Genomic DNA, 20,646 nt, shown 5'->3' on the forward strand with positions numbered 1-20,646 from the left:
TCCAGTTCTTTGACAACACAGATAAACAATTCTGCCAATCTTTATATACTTTGCAAATACTCCATAGATCTTGACCTTAACAGCTGTCAGAAATACACAAGAAATCTCACTTATTTAACACACTGCATAAGTGGCATCAGTTTACAAAGCAAAAGAGTGCTTGGAAAGTATTTACATTTCTTCTCCCAACTTGCAAGTGTAACACAAAGGTTAAAAACTAAACATTATAGATGAACTGCTTTTGGGGGCTCATGGATCTGGTCTGAACTCATCCATCAAGTGGTGTTACTAACTGGCAGCCCGCACAAAAGGAGACCAAACCCAACACTGTAAAAGGACAAGGTAGGAAGCAACAAACCTGAAAAGGGACATTACTGGACAAATCCATAACACACATACAACACCCACTGCAATCCTGAGGCTTATTTAATGCATGTTATATTATTCAAGGATACCATCGCAGATTTATTTTCTATCAACTGGGTCCCAACTTAAGCATGCTTATCTTTTAGCTTAACTGCTGAACAATTCAGTTAATTTGAACTCTCATTTGCATCTTCAACAGCCCCAGCAACTGCTTTTCTCTAACACCTTATAAATTGGGAAACAGTTAAAACACTACAGACTTAATGGTCTGAATTTCATTACCTTGTCTCAGATGATTAGTGTACTAATAAAAATATTTAATGGCTAAGAAACATGATAGCTTGTTATGAAATGGGTGTGTATGACAGCCCCCTGAGAATTTTAAAGATGTAAAATATATTTTTAAAAATTTATCTCACAGGCAGAAAGATTTAGTTTCCCAAATGTGCTGTGCTTAATAAACCAGACTGGAGGCTGGATCTGTGCATATAGAGAAAGGAATGAGGACAGAGGTCAGAATGAAATGGGGACTCATTTCTGAGTATGGACAAGAAGCCTGGCCAGGCTGCAGCAAGATTTTGGTTAAATGGCTATTCCAGAGCATTAGTAAGGCAAACACAAAAGGATTCTACTAGCAGAAAGATAATTGCTCTGGGATTCAATTTCTAGATTTTACAAGGACTACTTCATCTCAAGTTAGTAAACCTGCAATAAAGAAGTGGAGCAGCATTTTTACTAGTATCATTTAAGCTGGCTTCCAGTGTAATACTTTAGCATTGACTATGGATGTTTTTATTGGTTCTCTTAATCTGGCAAAAGAAACACAAACCAAATTCATTTTTGCCTCTTAGTTATGCTCAGTTTTAAAGTGATTGAGGTACAGTCATAGAACAATAATTACTTCAGAAACTGCCTCAAAATGCAAAAAAAAAAAGAAGTTACAGCATATTTTTTCAATACAGTTTTCAGAGGTTTAACAAGACTATATTCAAATGCCAGCACTTGGAGCCAAACACTAAGCAGTTGTTTTTATTCTCTTATCATTACAACTATAAAGGAAACTATCATAATACCCAAATATAACACTTTCTATTAAACATACAGTTAGGGAGGCTTTATTAAATTACCTAGTCACTCCTTTATTAAACATACTGAAAGTTAAATTCATGGCACATTGAACCAACTATTACATTACCTGATGGTCTTCATGTTTTAATAAACTAGACAGTGATTCCACACAGATCTCTAATGAAGAATCCTGAGGCTCCATTTTGCCACAGAGTCTGGATACTACAGCCATAGCTGAATGCAAAGTATCTTTATGAACAAGGTGTCCACTGTCACGAATGAATGTCAGAACACAGTTCAACCCTCCAGCTTCAAACACAGCTCCTGACTCACGGGTACAGATTAATTCTAACACCTATGCCAAAAAGAAATTCAATTTGAATGAAGTACACACAAAAAGTCAGTTATTTATATCCATAGTCAGATACTTATATCCATCTACAGAACTGGTTAAGAAATTGAAACAACAGGAAAAAAGAAAAACACCCTCTCTTACTGAACATCCAGAAGGGGCCAAAGTCTCCAGTACTCTACTAGTTACTAGTTACAGCTTTCTTCAAAAATATGGGAGCCAATACAAGAACATCCCCCAAAGGCATGGTTATAACAGGTGTTCATGAAGAGAGATAATAATCTCACAACCTGGGAGAAACACACAACTGAGTGTTCTGAAACTTGTAAGAGCACTGTTACCCCAGTGATGCACTTCTGAATTGACTGGAAATAGTAAATAGGAAATACATGCACAAATTCTGATGCCATGGTAATCAAGAACTCCAGCTATATGCTACTACATGGCCATGAGTTACTCTTTAAATGAGAGATTGTAAGCATCTTCTAAATTTCTCTGAAAACTTCACAAGGGTGCAGGGGAGCTATATCTAGTGCTATTGAAGAGGCAGCAGACAATTTGTTTACACCAGGTAATTTATCTGTATCTGGAGCAATTCTTAATTTCTTTATCAGCATAAAAATAGCCCTTGGCATTCTATTAGCATTCTAGTCATACAAGATAAACAGGATAATATTTTTCTATTTATTTAAATAAATATTTATAAACTTTATAAATAGAATAAATATTTAAATATTTATTCTAATTTTTTTTGTTTCCTTTTCTATACTATTTTAAAAGAATATCAAGCTGAAAGAGCACCAGACTGACAGGATAAGCAGCAGTGTCAACATGTACATTTTTGTCATAGTCTATGTTTCTGCATCACATTTTAATAAAAAAAAGTAGGATTGGAATATTAAGATGCTCTTCAGAAATAGCAAATTATCTAACTCCTTAAAAACAAGAGGTTCTTAAGCATACTTACCTTCACACATTGCTCAGCCAAATCTCTGCTTGTTCTGTTGTTAAGTTCAACAACTACTAAACGATTACAAAGTGCTTTGATGGCTCCATCCACTCCCACAATCCTACGGGTGCATTCAGCCGACACATCCAGGTAATAGGTTATGGCACGAGCTGTTACTTCCAGCACATTGTCTGGAGCACTTTCATCAAGAAAAATTTTGCACAGTGCTGGCAAAAAAGTTCGAGGAGGGCATCTGCAGGCAAAAAAAACACAACACATTACTATATTGTGCATACTTCTGTACATTAAGCAATTTCATAGACTTCCACATTAATGCTTTCCACACACACATCATTTGCTCAACTAGTTTATAGTTGGTTCAGAAAATTCACTTAGAATGCTGCAACTCACACAGACATGAAAATCCAAATAGGTAATCTGAAGAGATGTTGCACTAAGAAGCCAGCAGAAAAAGACACTCTTGAAATTTTACTAGTCATACGGGGGAAAAACTTACCTTGTTGGGATTTTTCTATGAATTAACCTCACATCACCCAACAGAATGCATGTTTTCTTAACAGTGCTTCAAGGTTCATGATGATTAACAGCTACTTAATCATAAAATTTTATACACAAAGACTAATAATTTTGGGTTTAATCACAATTTGATTTTGAGTGGTCTTTCTTCCGTCTGTTATTTCCCTTGTCTTTTTATCCTATTTCAGTCTCCCCTCCTAGCCCCTGCCTCATTTTTTCCCCTTAATCACACTGAGAACATATCTGATTAACACAGATTGTGTCTATTGCATTTTCTCTCCATATCCATGTCTCAGTAGCCTCTGGCTCTCCTCTTTACTGTTAGCCTCATTCCATAAGCAAGAATGGTGAAGAACATCCTCAAAACTTTAAAACAAAAAAAGTAAGCTGCAATGGTCCTCTCCTTCTATTCCTCTGACATTACAGAATATAAACTGAAATAATACTTTTTATTATTAGAACAGCTGTGGATAAGACTGATTTGGATTAAAAGTTCTAAGAAATGGAGCTATATTTTAAGTCAATTTACTTTCCAGTAGCAAATTTAGCATAACTAAGAATTATGATGGCTCACCAGTGTGGTAAAAGACTTCCAAGGTGACAGTGGGAAATTAAGTGAAGGGGATATATGTTGTGACAGCAGTCAAAATAGCTGAATACCTCAACCCTAGATGTAGGAGACCAGACTAAATCTACAAGAAACAAATGTGGCAACTTTTCCCTCAAGTAGGTTTTGATATTCAAAAGATGGCCCAAAACTTTTCTAAATCCAAAGAAGAAAGAATAACATGTTTTTTAGTCTGGAAGACAGGTGAAGTACTTGTTGATGAATCATTCTGAAGACTCAGAGGTCATTCAGTATCCCATCTGGTATGCAGTGACTCACACAAAAACACCAAATCCTGGGACAGCAAAATGCTAATAGTTTCCTTCCAGATCTTACCATGTTTTATGAAGTAGCTACTAATACTGCCTGACAAATAAATACATTACCCAACAATACTTAAGGACAAATTAATAAGTGAAGCTTCAATAAAGCTCAATCACATATGTAAAACTTATACTGGCCTATCCAGCCTATACTGTCTGTCGTTCTTAAGATATTTGTTATTTAACTCTACGTCTTTAAGACGGGTTTATACAGTAAATTTGTAATTTAGACATTATCCATTGGGGGAGAAAAAAGGTCTGAAATTTGTACTCATAGATGACCACCATATGCTGACACAAGAAGCATTTCAGTACATAAAATTTAAAGTGGACAATGCATTCAAGGGTTTTGGTGTTGGCCTTTTATATTGAATTTTATGCAACACCAGGCAGATCACTAAAACATTGCTATGAACAATGTTGTTCAAACAATATTGCAAGAAAAAAAATCCAATAAACACAAATCTTAAAAAGCCCCAAACCAACCAAACCCACACACATATTACCAAGTGGAAGGCAGGGAGCTCCACTGTCTATTTCAATACTAGCAAGAGTAGTACACCATTTTTCTTAGATGGCCACACAGCTGCAGAAAGTTAAAAGCCATACTTAGCAAACCTAAAACCTACTTTTGTTCCTATGATTTAACTGCTTATAAAGAAACACAACACAAAAGAAACGAAGCTTTTTTTTAATAGGAAATTTTCAAAATTAAAATTCCTATTCTTAAAACACCTAGGAGGCAATTACCCAGCAGACACAGTAAAATACTAAGTTACTAAGGGCATATCATTTATATTGAACTTTTTTGTCAGTACACAAATGCCAGTGCACTGTATCAGCAATGCTGTCCATATAAAAGCACAGCTCTCCAGCACAACTCAACAGTCGAGGGGTTTTTTAAATGACCTTTCTGCCAGGAGTTCTAGTTACACTAATCAGAGACCACTTTTTCAATCAGCAAGTACAGAAAAATCTCCACTTGCTGTCAGTACATTTGTTTTCTGATTTAGAGGAATGATTTCCACTTGTCCATAAGAAAACCACGCTTCATTACGGACTCACAGAATGGTCTGGGTTGAAAGGGGCCTTAAAGGTCATTCAGCTCCAACCTTCCCACCATGGGCAGGGACACTTTCCACTAGACCCAAGTTGCTCAGAGCTCAACCCACCCTTGCCTTGAACACTTCCAAGGATGGGGCATCCACAGCTTCCCTGGGCAGTTCTATTGGGTTTGTGTGACCAGGTTTTGGTAGCAGAGGGAGCTACAAGGGTGGCTTCTGTGAGGAGCTGCCAGAAGCTTCCTCCATGTCCAGCAGAGCCAATGCCAGGTGGCTCCAGGACAGACTTACTGCTCACCAAGGCTGAGTCAATCAGGAACAGTGGTAGCACCTCTGTGGCCAGAGGAGAATGAGGTGAGAACATGTGAGAGGAACAGCTCTGCAGACACCAATGTGGAGAAGGGGCAGGAAGTGCTGGAGCTGAGATTCCTCTGCAGCCCATGGAGGACCACAGGGATGGGACCTCCTGCCTGGAGCCCATGGAGGAGACCCAAACTGGAACAGATGGATGCCCAAGAGAAGGTTGCAAACCCAGGGGAAACCCATGCTGGAGCAGACTGTGCCTGAAGGACTTGCACCCCATGGAAGAGTGACCCACATTGCAGCAATCTGTGGAGAACTGCTGCCCATGGGATGCACCACGTTGAAGAAGCTTCTGGAGGACTCTCACCTATGGGAGGAACCCCACTGGAGCAGGGGAAGGACTCCTCTTCCAGAGCAGCAGGAGGAACAATGAGTGATGAACTGACCATAATCCCCACTCCCCATCTCCCTGCACTAGTGGTGGAGAGGAAGTAGACATTGAGAAGGAAGAAAGGGTAGGGGAGAAGGTGCTTTTAAGATTTATTTTACTTCTCATTATTCTGCTTTGATTTTGTTAGTTAGTAATAAATGAAGTTAATATCCCAAATTCAACTTTGGTTTTCCAATGACAGTATTTAATGAGTGATCTCTCTTCCACACCTTATCTCAACCATGAACCATTCATTATATTGTCTCTCTCCTGCCACTGCAGAGGGGAACAACACAGGGGGCTCGGTGGGTGCCTGGCATCCAGCCAGGGTCAATCCACTACAGTAACCTTGTCCTGTCACCACACGTTCATGTGAAAAGTCCCTTTACAGCTTTCTTGTAGGCTCCCTTCAGCTACTAGATGGCCCTAACTAGGTCAGTCCAAAGCCTTCTCTTCCCCTGAAGAGAAGTCCTTCAGAAAGGCTGAACAATATCAATTTTCTCAGCCTTTCCTCACAGGAGAGGTGCTCCATCCCTCTAATCTTCATAGTCCTCCTCTGGAGTCCCTGCAGCCGGTCCCTGGCCTTGCTGTGCTGGCACCCAGAGCTGGGTGCAGCCCTGCAGGTGGGGTCTCAGCAGAGCAGAGCAGAGGGGCAGAATCCCCTCCCTGGCCCTGCTGCCCATGGGGTTTGGATGCAGCCCAGGACACGTTTGTCTCTCTGGGCTGGCAGTGCCCATGGCTGGGTCATGTCCAGCCTCTCACCCAGCAGCACCCCCAGGTCCTTCTGGGCAGGGCTGCTCCCATCTGCTCATCCCCAGCCTGGGCTGATGCAGGGGATTGCCCCAACCCAGGTGCAGCACCAGACCTTGGCCTTGTTAAACCTCATGAGAATCCAATGTGCCCCCTTCTCAACCTTTTTCATCCCCCTGGAGGGTATCCCACCCTTCAGCTTGGTATCATCTGCAAACTTGCTCAGGGTGCACTCAATCTCTTGTCTATGTCATTAATGGAGATATTAAATAACACTGGTCCCAAAACAGATTGCTGAGGGACACCGCTTGTCACTGATGTCCATCAGGACTCTGAGCTATTGACCACTACCCTCTGGATGTGACCATTCAACCAATTTCTAATCCATCTATCAGCTCACCCAGCAAATCCTTCTCCCTCCAATTTAGAGAATGATGTTAGGAGGAAGCTTGTCAAAGGTTTTACAGAAGTCCAGATAAATGATACCTGCAGCCCTTCCCCTGTTCACTGATAGAGTCACCCCATCACAGAAGGCCACAGGGTTGGTCAGGCAGGGCTTGCCCTGGGTGAAGTCATACTGGCTCTCTCTAATCACCTCCCCATCCCCCATGTGCCTTAGCACAGCTTCTAGGAGGAGCTGTTCCATGACCTTCCCAGGCACAGAGGTGAGGCTGACAGGGCAGTACTTCCCAGGGTCCTCCTTTCTACCCTTCATAGATAGGTGCAATATTTCCTTTTCCAGTAACTTGGGACTACATCAGCTTTTCATGGAGTCATGGAGAGTGACTTGGCAATTACAAACAGAAAGGTTGTGGAGTCTCCTCTCCAGACATATCCAGAGATACACAGATTACACTCATAAGCACACACAAACCATACAGATAAATTCAGATTCTTTTGGCTTGTTGAAGCTTCCTTGTTGAAGACCCTATCAGCATGTAAAGTTCCTGAAAGCAAGAGACCAGAAGTACCAGTTCTGTCATTCACACACAGTCTAGATCAAGGGTTCAGCCTGTGATAGCAGGCAAGAAGGATATATGAACACATCCCTGGTGCTCCAGCCTTGATCTTCTCAAACAGCTGGCGAAACAATTACAGCATAAAATTGCCTAGCTGTCATTTCGAAGGACTTTGGTTAGCTGTAGCTAGCTTTTCTATCAATAACTGCATACAAACAAAAGGACACAGGTCAGCTTTACAGTGATCACCCTTTAATCCCCAAATGCGCACTAAGCGATGACATGCGTCTCCTCTGGTTCAAACGATGAGCATCGGCTCTGCATCGTCCAAAGGAGAAGAATGAGCCTGTGTGAGTAGTGCCAGATAAAGAACTAACTAAGGGGTAGAGATGGGGTGCAACACCATCAGAGACATACAGCAAATGCCCCAAGTACACCTCTCCCTTCTGTTCAGACAGCTCCACTGGGGATTTCTCTATGCAGGCATTTGACCAAAGTGTTGCCTTTATTCAGTGGATGGTCTTAATGGCTCAAAATTGTGAAAATGGGTTTTCAGAGCAGCCCTTGAGTCTTCATTCAATCCAATGGTAAGTAAAGGCAGTAAAGTATAAGCAAAAGCAGCAGAGGGAAGAGAAATCCACTGCTTACCTAGAAGCAATGCTAGCAAACAAGCCAAGCACGGCACCTTCTCAGGACCAGACCCTCTTTTTAATGAACACCAAGTAAGCAAATGCAGTCAACACCAGCAGGAACCAAAGAGTGAATCAGACAAATCATGTTATGTATGCATCACTATTACACCATAATTCCAAGGTAAATCCTTACTGGCTTTCTTAGGCAGGCCAAAACGGATCAAAATGACCTAAAACTGCTTCAAATATTGGCTGAGGAAGATTAGAGCCCTTTAGTAATAAAGACCTTATTGCTGTTCAAACTAAGGCTATGCTCAGAACTAAAATGTATTTTGACAGGTAGTAAAACAAAGCATTCCAGGAGTGTCCATAACACACACAAAGGCTGAACATTGGACTCACCTTTAGAAAACAGTCTATATGGGAAAAACAAGCCTGTGAAAACTTCCTGGGACAGAAGGGAAACTGAGGTCAGAGACACAGCACTGAATGAACTGACATGACAGGATAGCAAGCAATGATCAGCTTTCAGTGCACTTCCACCTACTGACAAATGCTTTTGATTTCCAAGAGAAAAATACACCCATAAACCTGCAGTTACTGCAAGCATCAACACACATCAAGGAAATAAAAAGCTAAGTGCATAATTTCTAAATCATCCCACTATGAAAACCAAGTTCACACGTTGCTTTTACCCAGACCATGTATTAACTAAAAGTAATACATCTCAAAAAAAAAGAAACTATGACAGAAAAAATCCCAAAGTTGTAGGCGAGGAATCACTGTTCACAATGACCTATTTGCAGTGAAACAAGCAAAAAGATAGTGGTGAGGTTTTTTTAATACAGAAAAAGCTATTCTTTAATAGTGTTTATTCAAATCAGAAAATAATGGGAAATAGGAACCTCTGAAGTTCAGGTTTCTATTTAGGCTCTTCTTCAAATACACATGAAAATCAAAGGAAAATCTTTTTAGATTTTTTTTCTAGGGACCTGTATTAGTATCACATTGGGCACTTCCTGAAGTACTTAAAATGTGTACTTTAGAAGAGTGATTAGGGACTACTTAGTGAATTAATGAGGTCACTCTGTGTTACTCCTTAGTGAAAGACGGACTTCAAGTTAATGAGGTTACTCTACAACCCACACTAGAGCTCTTGCTAATTACTTTAAGTCTTGCAGCTCTCAGTGTCCACTCATTTTCATTCCTGTACTTGCAGAAGAAGAGCTGCTGTTAGTTACTATCTGCCAAGTTTTCCACCCACCATGTTTCAAAGATCTTGCTGAAAGTTGCATTTGTCCAAAATAGGTAACATTGCTTATCAATATTTCCCATCTTGATCTATTAAGATTAGAGTACTAGAGCATTCTGTTTCCTGTACTGACATCAAGAAGTAAACCACATTAAAATGTCCTGATTCTGTACAATTTATATTTAAATATATTCATACTTTCAGTGTTAAAATGAGTTATTAAATTGTAAAGACCACAATACACAAATTCTTTAATATGCATTCTTTCTCTGAAAAAAATCTAAAAACATTTTCTAAATATCATAATCATCTTGATGTCAAAAAAGGCTAAAGATGTAACGAAATTTGTCAGTATAATTATATTACTACAGAATTTACAGCACTATAATCAGCATATCTCCATATGCTGACACACTTCTGAACACTTACACACACACACATCTCTTTAGGAACAGAAATATTCATAGGGATACAAAATTTTTAAATAGCTACAGCAGTAAGCTCCTGCCAGTGCTAATCCCGTCAACTCTAATGAAGTGACTCAGCTGATTTTACAGCCTGCCAATGTAAAAAGATACCAAGGAAGTAAAAATAGGCACTGTAAACTCATTTCTGTAATTACATTTAATATTTTAATCCACTTAAAATCCTTAGCTAAAACAGAGACTATGATAGTGAAGAGCACACTACTGCCATGCTTAAAAAAAAAAACTTAAAGAAGGAAAAAAGAGCAGGTCAGTTCGCCCTGCGAACAGTTAACAACTACTGCTAGCATGAGGGTGTGTTACTCAATTCCCGAGTAACCGCTGGATTCACTCGATGCCGAGCCCCTGGCATGTGACAAAGCCCTCAGCGAAGCCTGCTCCAAGACATGTGACTTGTGGCAGAAAACCAAGCTCAGCTGCCTGCCAGCAATAGCTGCATCCTTAATGCATCCCATCTGCTGAGACCAGTTAAAACTGGGAAAATAAGGAATTATATGTGTATACACTACTTGACATATAATAATTTAAAATGAAAACTAAGATACTGAAGTTAACTCTCATTAGTAAGAGTTTTTTGAGGAAAAAATATACCAGATAAACATTTACAACAATACATCACACAACTTCGACACTTTCAGGAACATCCTGCACACCTGATTTTTCTTAAAGCAAAAGGAGTTTCAACTCATTTTTGATTAATGATTGTTTTTCCTTTCTCTAGTTCTTTCAATGGGAAGAGATTGCAAGACTTTCCCTTTTTTTTTTTTTTTTTTTTTTTTTTTTTTTTTTTTTTTTGTGCGCTGGAAGACTCTTTTGTTTCCACATATGAACCCAAACCAGCAGCAGAGTAATCAAGATCATCCACAAGAGAACTCATACACCTGCACTGCCAGTATTCTTCTGGATTCATTACCAAAACACACTTTGCACTGTTCTCATATAACACTGTTACAACGCAAATTAAGTCCAGAAAACATTACTCGTGTATAAGACTTTAGACACACCATACTGTATTTTAAAGGTTCAAGGAAAAAGCGACTAAAAATTGATTGGCAATTTAGGAACTTTTCCCAGAATTACAAAATATTAAAATTTGCACAACTCTGAATCTCTACTCTTCATTGCAATCACTGCCCAGGCCAATAAAATTAAGATGGAGAATTAAAAATTCCATCCTGCATTCACCCCAGTAGAAACCCCACTTTATTAGAAATTAAAAGAAATTACTTTAGAATTTGAATTTGACATTTAAAAACACTTTCAAACTTTCTTTTAGCTAAATAAATTACAGAACTGAACCCTCTTCTGAGAGTTCATTATTAGGCAGGAAGACAATTAATACTGGACATTTAGTATTCAACTACACATTCAATAAATATCAGCTGTATGGAAAAATCCATATGAGGAAACAGCTTCCACAGGATAGGTAATGTCTGTATTTCTAAACAAATCCTCATTTGCTTTATTCCTGAATTTATAAAGGGTGTGTTAGGCTGTCTTTTGCATTTTTCAGCATCTTATAAAAGCTATGCCATACCTCAGGGTAGTAATTCCCCATGTTTGTTATCCAATCTCCAGCATTTTGTAAATATTTTACAGACATTTAGTCCACAATAGCTGAATAAATTAAAGAATGTGAAACTACAGGTCTTTCTGCCGATGATTTCCACTAGTAGCAACCTCAATTGTGCAAACAGATAATGCTTTGAGTACATATCACATCTGTCAACATTTGAAAAGGAAATAAGCAATTCAAACGAAAAGTATGATTTTGTATGTGTGCCTAAATATGCACACCTCCCCACCAGCTTCTACTGGATTCCCAGGTGCTCAAAAATAGTACTGACTTACATGAGAAAACTTCCACTTCCCTATTAGCAATCTGCTTAACATCTGTGCTATCTATACCTCTTCTAAAGAGGCCAATATTAAAAATCACTTGACCAGCAGTCATGAAAGAAAGGAAGTCTGCAGTTTGAAACTCCTGTAAGATCTTTTATTGGTCTCCTCCAATCTGTTAGGAGCTGACACTTTCAAAAGGTCATTAACCTGATGCCTTAATATTCTGCACCCATCTTTTGCACAGTACTTGCAAGAACCCCTTCAGTTTTATCTCACACACAAAATTCTGAACAAAACAAAGGATATTTGATGATACCATTAGAAAAAAATTTTTTAAATGCCAGACTAGTGTCACAAATAGTGACAATGTGATGAGTTGTCTGGAATACCCAGAGGCACGGGCTCACTTAAACAAAATGTGTTTTAACACATACAAATGCCAAGTTACAGATCTTAGTCTAGGTAATCAATCCATACCTAAGCAGCAAGCACTCATACCCTTGAAAGCAGCTCTGAAGACAGATAACTAAAACCACACTTACTGTACAAAGTTTTGGAAACAACTAACTCAACTTGGCATGTTTAACTGTTAACAGTAAGCCAAAGGCACTACTATAAACAGCATGGATGAAGGCAGCACTGGAAAGTATTTCTGAAGAACTTGTAAACTGAAGAACCAGAGAAGGGGAGGAAGATCTAGAGCTGATGAAATCTTTGTGTGGAGATTTATTCACAATAAGAACACTACTGGCTTTTAATCTAAATAGGAAAAGGTGAACTGACTGCTGTCTACAGAATTCATCAGAATGGCCAAAGAGCAAGCAACTTTCAACACAAAGATAACTTAGGCAGCAAATTTAATAGCAAAAGAGAGGGTAAAATTAGGTATGATGCCCTCTCAGAAGCATTAGCTACACATTATGCTTCTATCAAACAAGCTGCTCAATCCAGTAATAACTATATAAAATATAAGGACCAGGACAGAAGAGAGGAGTCGATTTAGACTTAATCTTCCCTTCTGACCTTTGATACCTTTGACGTTCTCAAAACAACTAGACAAGGTTAAATAATCTCCACAATACCAGTGACAATGAGGCCACAATTCCAATTTTACAAGGAGCAACCAGAAAGACATGAGTATTTTAAAATTCTTATAATTGAAAAAGAGAAAAAAAACCAAAACAACAACAAAACAGCCCTAAATATCAGGAGTAATTCTAAACATTATGTTGTAACAAGATTGCTCCCTGAAAAATACAGAGCACGCCCTACTTCCATCTCGGAAAACCCCTCTATAGGATGCTGAAGATCCCACTGCATTGGAGGCCACAGAGTAAATTACTCCAGTGCTGGTACTTCACTGCTGCCATACCCTCTGCCTTCATTAAAAGAAAAAAAGCTTAGTAGGAATCACATGAGACTTGTCACTGTAACAGTTACAAAATTTCATTCACGAGAGATATCTGCATTAGTGCAAACCAATTAATTCACTAAGAGCATATACTTTGCATGATTTGAAATAAAGAAAACTGTAGTCTATTTTTGATAACAATATTTTTTCTAATTTACTCACTGCTGCACTCCAGCACAGAAGTGTAGCAATGATCTGACTTTATTATTTTCTTAAAATAACAGAATGAGCAAATCTGTAGGACACAAAACATGAAACCACCTTGATACCAACAGAGTTGCTCTCTCAACCTGTTAGTTATTCCACAATTGTCAGACCTGTTAAAGGGCACTTAACTGTCTGAATTACAAAGATGCTTTTAAAGGCAGCCCAGACTGTAAATATATTCCTGAAAACCAGCACTTTGGATTCCTATCCCTATCTCTAAAGGAAAAATTGTTATCCTCTATATATCTAACTTTGATTTACTGGAGCTTTACAATCCTGATAAAGACAGGAGAATGTAGTTTTAAGCAGGTGGAGGTAAAGCTAAATTGTTCCACATTACTCTAACAGTCTCACTAGTTCACATCAACAGTCTTTGGTTCTCTAGAATTTCTTCTTATACTTGTTAGCAAATACAAGGTAAAGATACGTACTTTTTCCCTAGTGAATAGATACTTTGGAAAGAAAAAGATATAGTGTGAATTAAAGTAAACATATTCGATCTAAAAAACAAACAGAAAGGATTTCTACTTTACACATCAGAACCCTAACATATGACCCTTTGTACAATTTGTTTTTATTTGTCAAATGATTGCTCCTGATAATTTTTTGCTTACCAAATCTGTTAACGCCAAATATAGAGGTAACTTCCAGAACAGCCAAAGAGGAAGATGTTTTCTACTTCTGAGCACTAATAAGGCCTATTTAATTTGCTGTGTATAAAAGGCTTTAAGCAGGTCTTACTTTGTTGCACTAATGCCTTAATCTATAAATTTTCATTGTAATTAATTGCTAAGTACTTTCACTCTGACAGACAGCAACAGAAAGCCTGACCAGAAGAGTTCTAATTTTATTTCACCAAAAATAGTGAAACAATCACATCAGGTGAAAAAAGAATAAATTGAAACACCTATGCAGAAAAGGGCTACATTAATAAGGTGAGATTGCAACTAACAGCCTCTACATACATTTAAACTGTTAAAGGTAATTTAAAGGACAAAAAAAGCCCATGATTTCAAATAAGTTTATATTAAATGCATTCTTTAAACTCCTGTTCAAATGGATTTAATAGCACACAGTTTAACTACAATTTGGGACTAACACATATAATCACAACAGTTTTGCTATTTTATTCAAATTCAACTACTTAACAAAACTGTTTCTCCTCATTCATTAAGTTTCTGTAGTTCAAGCTAATGGCTTTTGCTGCTGGTAAAATGTTAGCCATTCTTCATGCCAAGTGACTAGCAGTGTCTGTGACTCACTATCACCAGAAGATGAATATGCTACTGATTTTTGTAATGTTAACATATGAGTAACTTCCAAAATAATTTAATTGGATGTAATATGTAAATCTGGGAAGAAGTAAAGAAACATCAATTATTTGGCAGCACTACCTGTTAATCAGCACCATACCCTGAACTCTGCAAGAACATCATGAAATACCACCCTGCACTTGTGCCTGCTTCCCATTTGGAGGTGACCTGAAACACTGGTTTCAATATCCACTACTCTTGTACAAAAGCAAATTATTACCTCTATCATTAGCTATATCATTTCCTTCAGAACATGTCTGCAAAGTAACCCTGTTACTTCACTGCAAAAATGAAGTGCAAGATTCTGAATCCAATATTTCAATACATTTTTTTCCATTTAACTTTGTGCTTTCCTTGCTAAGTAAGATTGTGTATTGCCCTTATCTCCTTAAGAAAGCAGTATGGAAACTGTGTTGTGGGTTTAGAGATGGTGCATAGCATTCGTGTCAATATTTTTTATGTGGTCTTGTTTCACAGCTTTACCAGTCCTCACTATATGCAGCTTTTAATCACCAGATGTACTTCACTAAAATGACAGGCTTTTTCTTAGTTTACATCACAAAAACAAATAATTTCTTATGCAAAAGTGTACTAATACTTAATATTTAAAGTTACTCTAAGCTGTGAAAAACATCTCATTTCATTCTCCAAGACACTGACTGTTCTAAAAGTCCATCTTGAAGTTGTTGAGTTTCATAGATGAAAATTTTTCTTTAAACTTTTGTCATCATATAACTAATAGCAATAAACAATTTCAAGATCTTCAAATAACATGTGCACAGCATCCAAAAACTTGGAAATACTTAGTAGAAGAAAAAAAAAATTGTGAAGTCTAGCCACAGGTTTTCTTACCAATAAAAAAATACATCAGGCAAGAACTGAAAATATTTTCAACATTATATTCCTGAAAAATAGGGGTTTAGCAGCTCTTCTGTCACACATAAATTTCCTATTTCAGCAAACAGCAATTCCTTTGCAGTTCCACCCCCAGTGCTCATCAGACACCTCTCTATATGCTGCAAATCCCTGTAACAACACAAAACTAACAACCTTCTTCAGCAGGTTCAAGGAGCAGCTTGCACTTGCAGAGAATTAGAGTTCAGCAAGCCCTGACAGTGGCAGGAACAAGAGAGTGGTTGGGAGGAGTAAAAAGGGTGGGTGATAAATGGATAGAAGGTAGTGAGCTACCACGTCAGCTCACCAAACACCATGGCACCAGATCATCTAATTCAGTATAGTCACAGAGCCAGTAAAAGGCAGCAGCTTCAACATTATTGCAAAATCACTTCAACAGGCAGAGAACTTTTGGTAACAACTTCTCCTATTTACATTTCACTCTCTTCTTTTTGAGGAAAACTTACACCAGCAAAAGAAACAGAGAACTCAGAAGACCAGTAAAATTAAAGTATACCAACACTCAAAAGAAAAATTAAAATGCCAAATGGCATTTGAAATAGTTCTTCTTTCAGACATAAATCATTTTAAAGCCACAACAGTGCAATAACAGAGCACTCATTGTATACATTTAAGAAAAAAAAAGCACTTGGACCATTTAATTCATTTATATTGAAATAAAAGTCTGTTTTAAACAAGATGCATAAAACCCACAACAAGGTTTGTATTTTTTTAAGTTAACATTTCATTCCTGACTCTCAAATACCCAAAAGATAACCTTTAAAATGCTTATGCCTAATTCTATACCAGTATTACTATAATTCTATACCAGTATAGAACAGAATATCCTGAAGCAGGCAGGATAGCACCCAAATTTATCAGAAAAATTTATTCCTAACTACCCAGTTTTTTCTGCAATGGTGAATTCTGAGGCTCCCCCAGTATCAGTAGGATGAGGATAGACAGGGAAGCAGAATGGATCTCGCCACAGTAGGGCTTTTCAAGTCAAAATTTTACCTGTAAGCTCACCAAGGCCAAGAACAGGCAACTTCACGCTCTAAAGCACTGTACAAAATAGTGCTCGATGCTCTGCAACTACTACAAATCCAAATTTTAGAGATGTATGGATTTTACATTTCCTATAATAAATGCTCTTAGGAGAACAGCTTCTAAGAAGTAAGGCCAAAACCTGTTTCCTTCAGAGCTACAAAACTAAACAGTGTAACAGACAGCTACCTTCTGAAATGCTTCTGAATCCATACTCCTAAAAAAGCAGCACATAGCTGAAAAACACTAGCCACATTTTATTACGAAAAGCAAGTGAGAGCAATGAAAAAAATGGAAAGGAAGAGAGGCAAGAGCATGAAAATCAGAACTGAAGAAACCAGCTAAAAAAGTAAAAGTTGTGATTGCTTACTTTTGCTACCTCTTTCAGACTAGTGTTGAGCTCTCACAGGAAGTAGTGTAACAAGCACAGCAACACTCAAGTAACAGAAGTGACTACAGCAGCACTTTGTGCTGTGAGAAATATAAAAAGGATTGAGTGCAGGGACTCTGCTAGAATATTTGTAAAAATGCAGTTGAGAAGGAAGGTGGCATGAACAGCAACATGCTCCAAAGAAGAGGCAAAATATTGGTGTGAATAGTGGTTATTGTTTGTGATTTCTGCTTGGACTTACAGAACTCAAAAAAGCTACTATATGCCTTGATAAAAGTACTGTGAGAGTATGGATTCCTAAATATATCTAGATGGTCATTATAATCTTTAAAATTATGATCATTAAAAAGAAGTTTTTCTCTACCAAAAAAACCACCCAAAAAACTCCCACACACACAAGAAAAAAAAACAAACAACAACAAAACAAACAAAAATCCAAAAACAACCCCTCAACACACACGCATATCCACATAATTTAAAGAAATGTATTAAGAGTTGCAATCAGCTCCTGTGTCAGAACAGGCACTGCATATCACCCAAACAACACTACATTTTTAATCAGACAAGGGTACTTCACGTGACATGAACAGAAACACTTGACTTCAGTGATCTACACTGCAGTTCAGTCTGTAAAAACATTTTTGAGGCTGAAAGTTTCTAGGAATGTTAAATATTGCACTCGGCTGCAGAAAGGGGGAAATAACATTCCACAAACAAAAGCCAGACCTACTTACGTTTCAAAACAGCGATCCACGTTGTCTGACATCAGCAGCAGCATGCAGAGCTGTTCCAGTGCAATTAGCTGCATATCCCTTTCATCCCCCTGCCCCATCTGCAGCCATTCCAGCAACGTGTCTGGATCCACATCTGCCATGGTTTTTTATAAAAAGAAAGCCGCCTCCACGTCAGTTAAAAAGTACCAAAAGTATCCTTTAATTGTTGAAGCCAGACTAACTTCAGCACAATTAATTTCTCTCTTCAGTCAGCCTCACACTTCTGTAGTTTTCACCTGGCAAGAAAAAGTAAAAAAGTAATCATCATCACAATCTTGTCCTTGAACTTTCTACATTTGGTCCTCTCTAAAATGTATAGCATATGTTTGAGCTGAAATCAAGGAAATTTTCACATATTTTATCAGCAAATGGGGTTTTTTTCCTGCTTTATAAGCAAGTAAATAGTAATGAGTTTGTTCTGTTTTGAGGACAACTCAAAATTAAAGCTAGAAAAATTGTGCTTAATCCTTTTGTGTATACTTAAAGCTAAGGGAAAGAAAGTGATGTCTTGCCCATCCCCTTCCTTTTATATCACTTTATTATAAAGTGTTTAGCTTTACAAGAGATAGATTACCTCCTCATGAAAATATTCAAATATAGAAAGATAATGAATTTCACATTTTAAATAAAAATCCTTAAAACAAAAACCTGAGATGTACAATTGCAGACCTGCAGAACCTCTGGAAATCTTTTATGAATCCCTCAGCTCTTAAAACAGCATTCAAACATAAGGAAACCAGGCTTTTTATGTCAAACTATAAAAAAAGACAACTTCAGAATCACTTCCATTTTCAAGAGTTAGGGGATTGTTGGGTTGTTTGGGGACTTTTTGGGAAAAAAAAATTACTTTGTAGTTTTCAAAAAAATCCGGTGAATAATTTAAATAATTCACATACACATAAGGAAAACAACACTATTTGCTGGCCCAATGCCATAGTTGTACATGCAAGCTGAAGACCAAAAAAGTTCCTTTTAAAAGTTAAGATATTTTTGACATAGGTGCTCACTTTTTACTCTGTGTTTAACAAACAGTCAAATTCACCTCCCTTGCCTAAAAACACAGCAAATATGACTGTTTTAACATAAAAACTAATGGTTACAAACCAACCTTTCCAAATTAGACATACAAGAAAAATAATACTCTTTTAAAATACAGCTTCGAGAAGAAGAATTAGTTTATCAAATTCATGGGTAAATATGAAATGCTGGACAGTGTCCTCACAAACAGGGGGGAGGTGATGTGGGAGGAAGAAGCTTGATCTGGACAAAGTCTGCCTACTTGTTTACTTGCTGCTAATGAGTTAATAGTTAAAAAATAACTCCATCAAGGGCATGTCTACAAAAGGGACTCAGAAATTAGTATTATATGAAGAAACACACACTGAATCAGCTCTTTCACAACAGCTTCAAACTCAAAGATGTGGCAGAAGTACAACAGATAGGATTTTATACAATTTAGGACCATAATATTACAGATCACTCAACTACTCCTTGCCAGTTATATATTCGATATTATCTTACTCCCAAAAGTAATTTCATATTAGTAAATTGATTTTCTGTGTTTTAAGCAATGTCTATGATTCTACAAGATGTTTACAGACTGCATTTCCTGCTCTAATCCTATATAAAACTACTTTCAGACAGTAAAGGTGGGATCGTATTATAAGTATACTACCTCTCCTTAACACGACTAAATAGTTATTTCCGGGAGCGGGGAGATGGGGGATAGCGAGAGAAACAAGAAAACGAAGAGACAGCGAAAGTGGGGTAAGTTCAACACAGGCACCTGCTGTTCTCCATCCCGGACGGCTGCACAGGAACCACGGCGCGGAGCGCGGCGAGCGGCCGGGACTCCCGGGAGAGCCGCCCCAGCAGGGGCCAGGCCGCAGCGCCACTCACCCCGCGCCGCCCGGGCCTGCTCGCACACCCCAGGCGGGCCCCGGGCCCGCGCCGCGCTCCGGGCCCCTTCCCCACACGGCGCCGCCCGGGCCAGGGGAGGCACCGCCTCCCCTCCCCGCCGCCCCCGCACGGGGCACCCGGTGCCGTGAGGGGCTCGCCGGCAGCGCCGCCTCGCTCTGCCCCCGGCCCCTCGCACAGACTTTCCGGCACCCGCCGCCTCCCCCCGCCCGCAGCTCCGGCCCGCTCCCTCCCGGCCCGACAGGCCCGGGCAGCGACGCTCGAGTTCCCGGCGAGCCGCAGGCCGCGCAGGGTGACCCGGCCTGGCTGCTCGGGAAAGGCGCCGTCTCCCAGCGCGGGCCGGAGAGGCCCCGCGCCACCCCCGCCGCTCACCTCAGCCTCCCGCAGCCTCCTCGCCGGAGCCGAGCCCTCCTCAGCGCCACGCCGAGAGCGGGGCAGCGGCGCGGCGGCGGCAGCCCGAGCCCCGCGGCAGGCGGCGGCCAGCGGCATCCATGGCGCTCCGCCCGGTGCGGGGTGGGCGGGCGGGGCAGGAGCCGCGCTCGGGGCGGAGCCGAGGCGGCCGAGGGGCCGCTGGGGGCGCTGCGGAGCCTCGGCGGAGAAGGGGCGGCTGCGGGCCCGCTCCGCCCCGCGCCGCCGCTGCGGAACGAGAGCCGGGACCGGGGAGCCCCGGCCGCGCCTTCCCGGCCGAGGGCCCGCCCCCCGCGGGTGGCCTTTCCCTGGCTGCGGGGGAGCGTATTTTTTGATGGTTTCCAAGTCATTTTATTTCTTGCCATATTC

At 39.7% G+C, this 20,646-nt stretch overlaps 1 protein-coding gene across 8 annotated transcripts in view; it reads right to left on the reverse strand.

Annotated features, from left to right (window-relative positions):
* Positions 1–20,386, reverse strand: part of HECTD1 (HECT domain E3 ubiquitin protein ligase 1) — a 61,605-nt gene extending 41,219 nt beyond the window's left edge. For all 8 annotated transcript variants that reach the window (XM_063398867.1, XM_063398863.1, XM_063398862.1 and 5 more), the window contains exons 1-4: positions 20,242–20,386; positions 17,914–18,188; positions 2,754–2,988; positions 1,562–1,789 (exon numbers count right to left, since the gene is read on the reverse strand). In XM_063398867.1, the coding sequence (XP_063254937.1) occupies positions 1,562–1,789; positions 2,754–2,988; positions 17,914–18,053 (603 nt within the window). In that variant the 5' untranslated portion in view covers positions 18,054–18,188; positions 20,242–20,386. The remainder of the gene's footprint in view (positions 1–1,561; positions 1,790–2,753; positions 2,989–17,913; positions 18,189–20,241) is intronic.
* Between the last annotated feature and the right edge of the window lie 260 nt (positions 20,387–20,646).

This window comes from Prinia subflava, chromosome 5, assembly GCF_021018805.1.
Source record: "Prinia subflava isolate CZ2003 ecotype Zambia chromosome 5, Cam_Psub_1.2, whole genome shotgun sequence".
Taxonomy (NCBI): domain Eukaryota; kingdom Metazoa; phylum Chordata; class Aves; order Passeriformes; family Cisticolidae; genus Prinia; species Prinia subflava.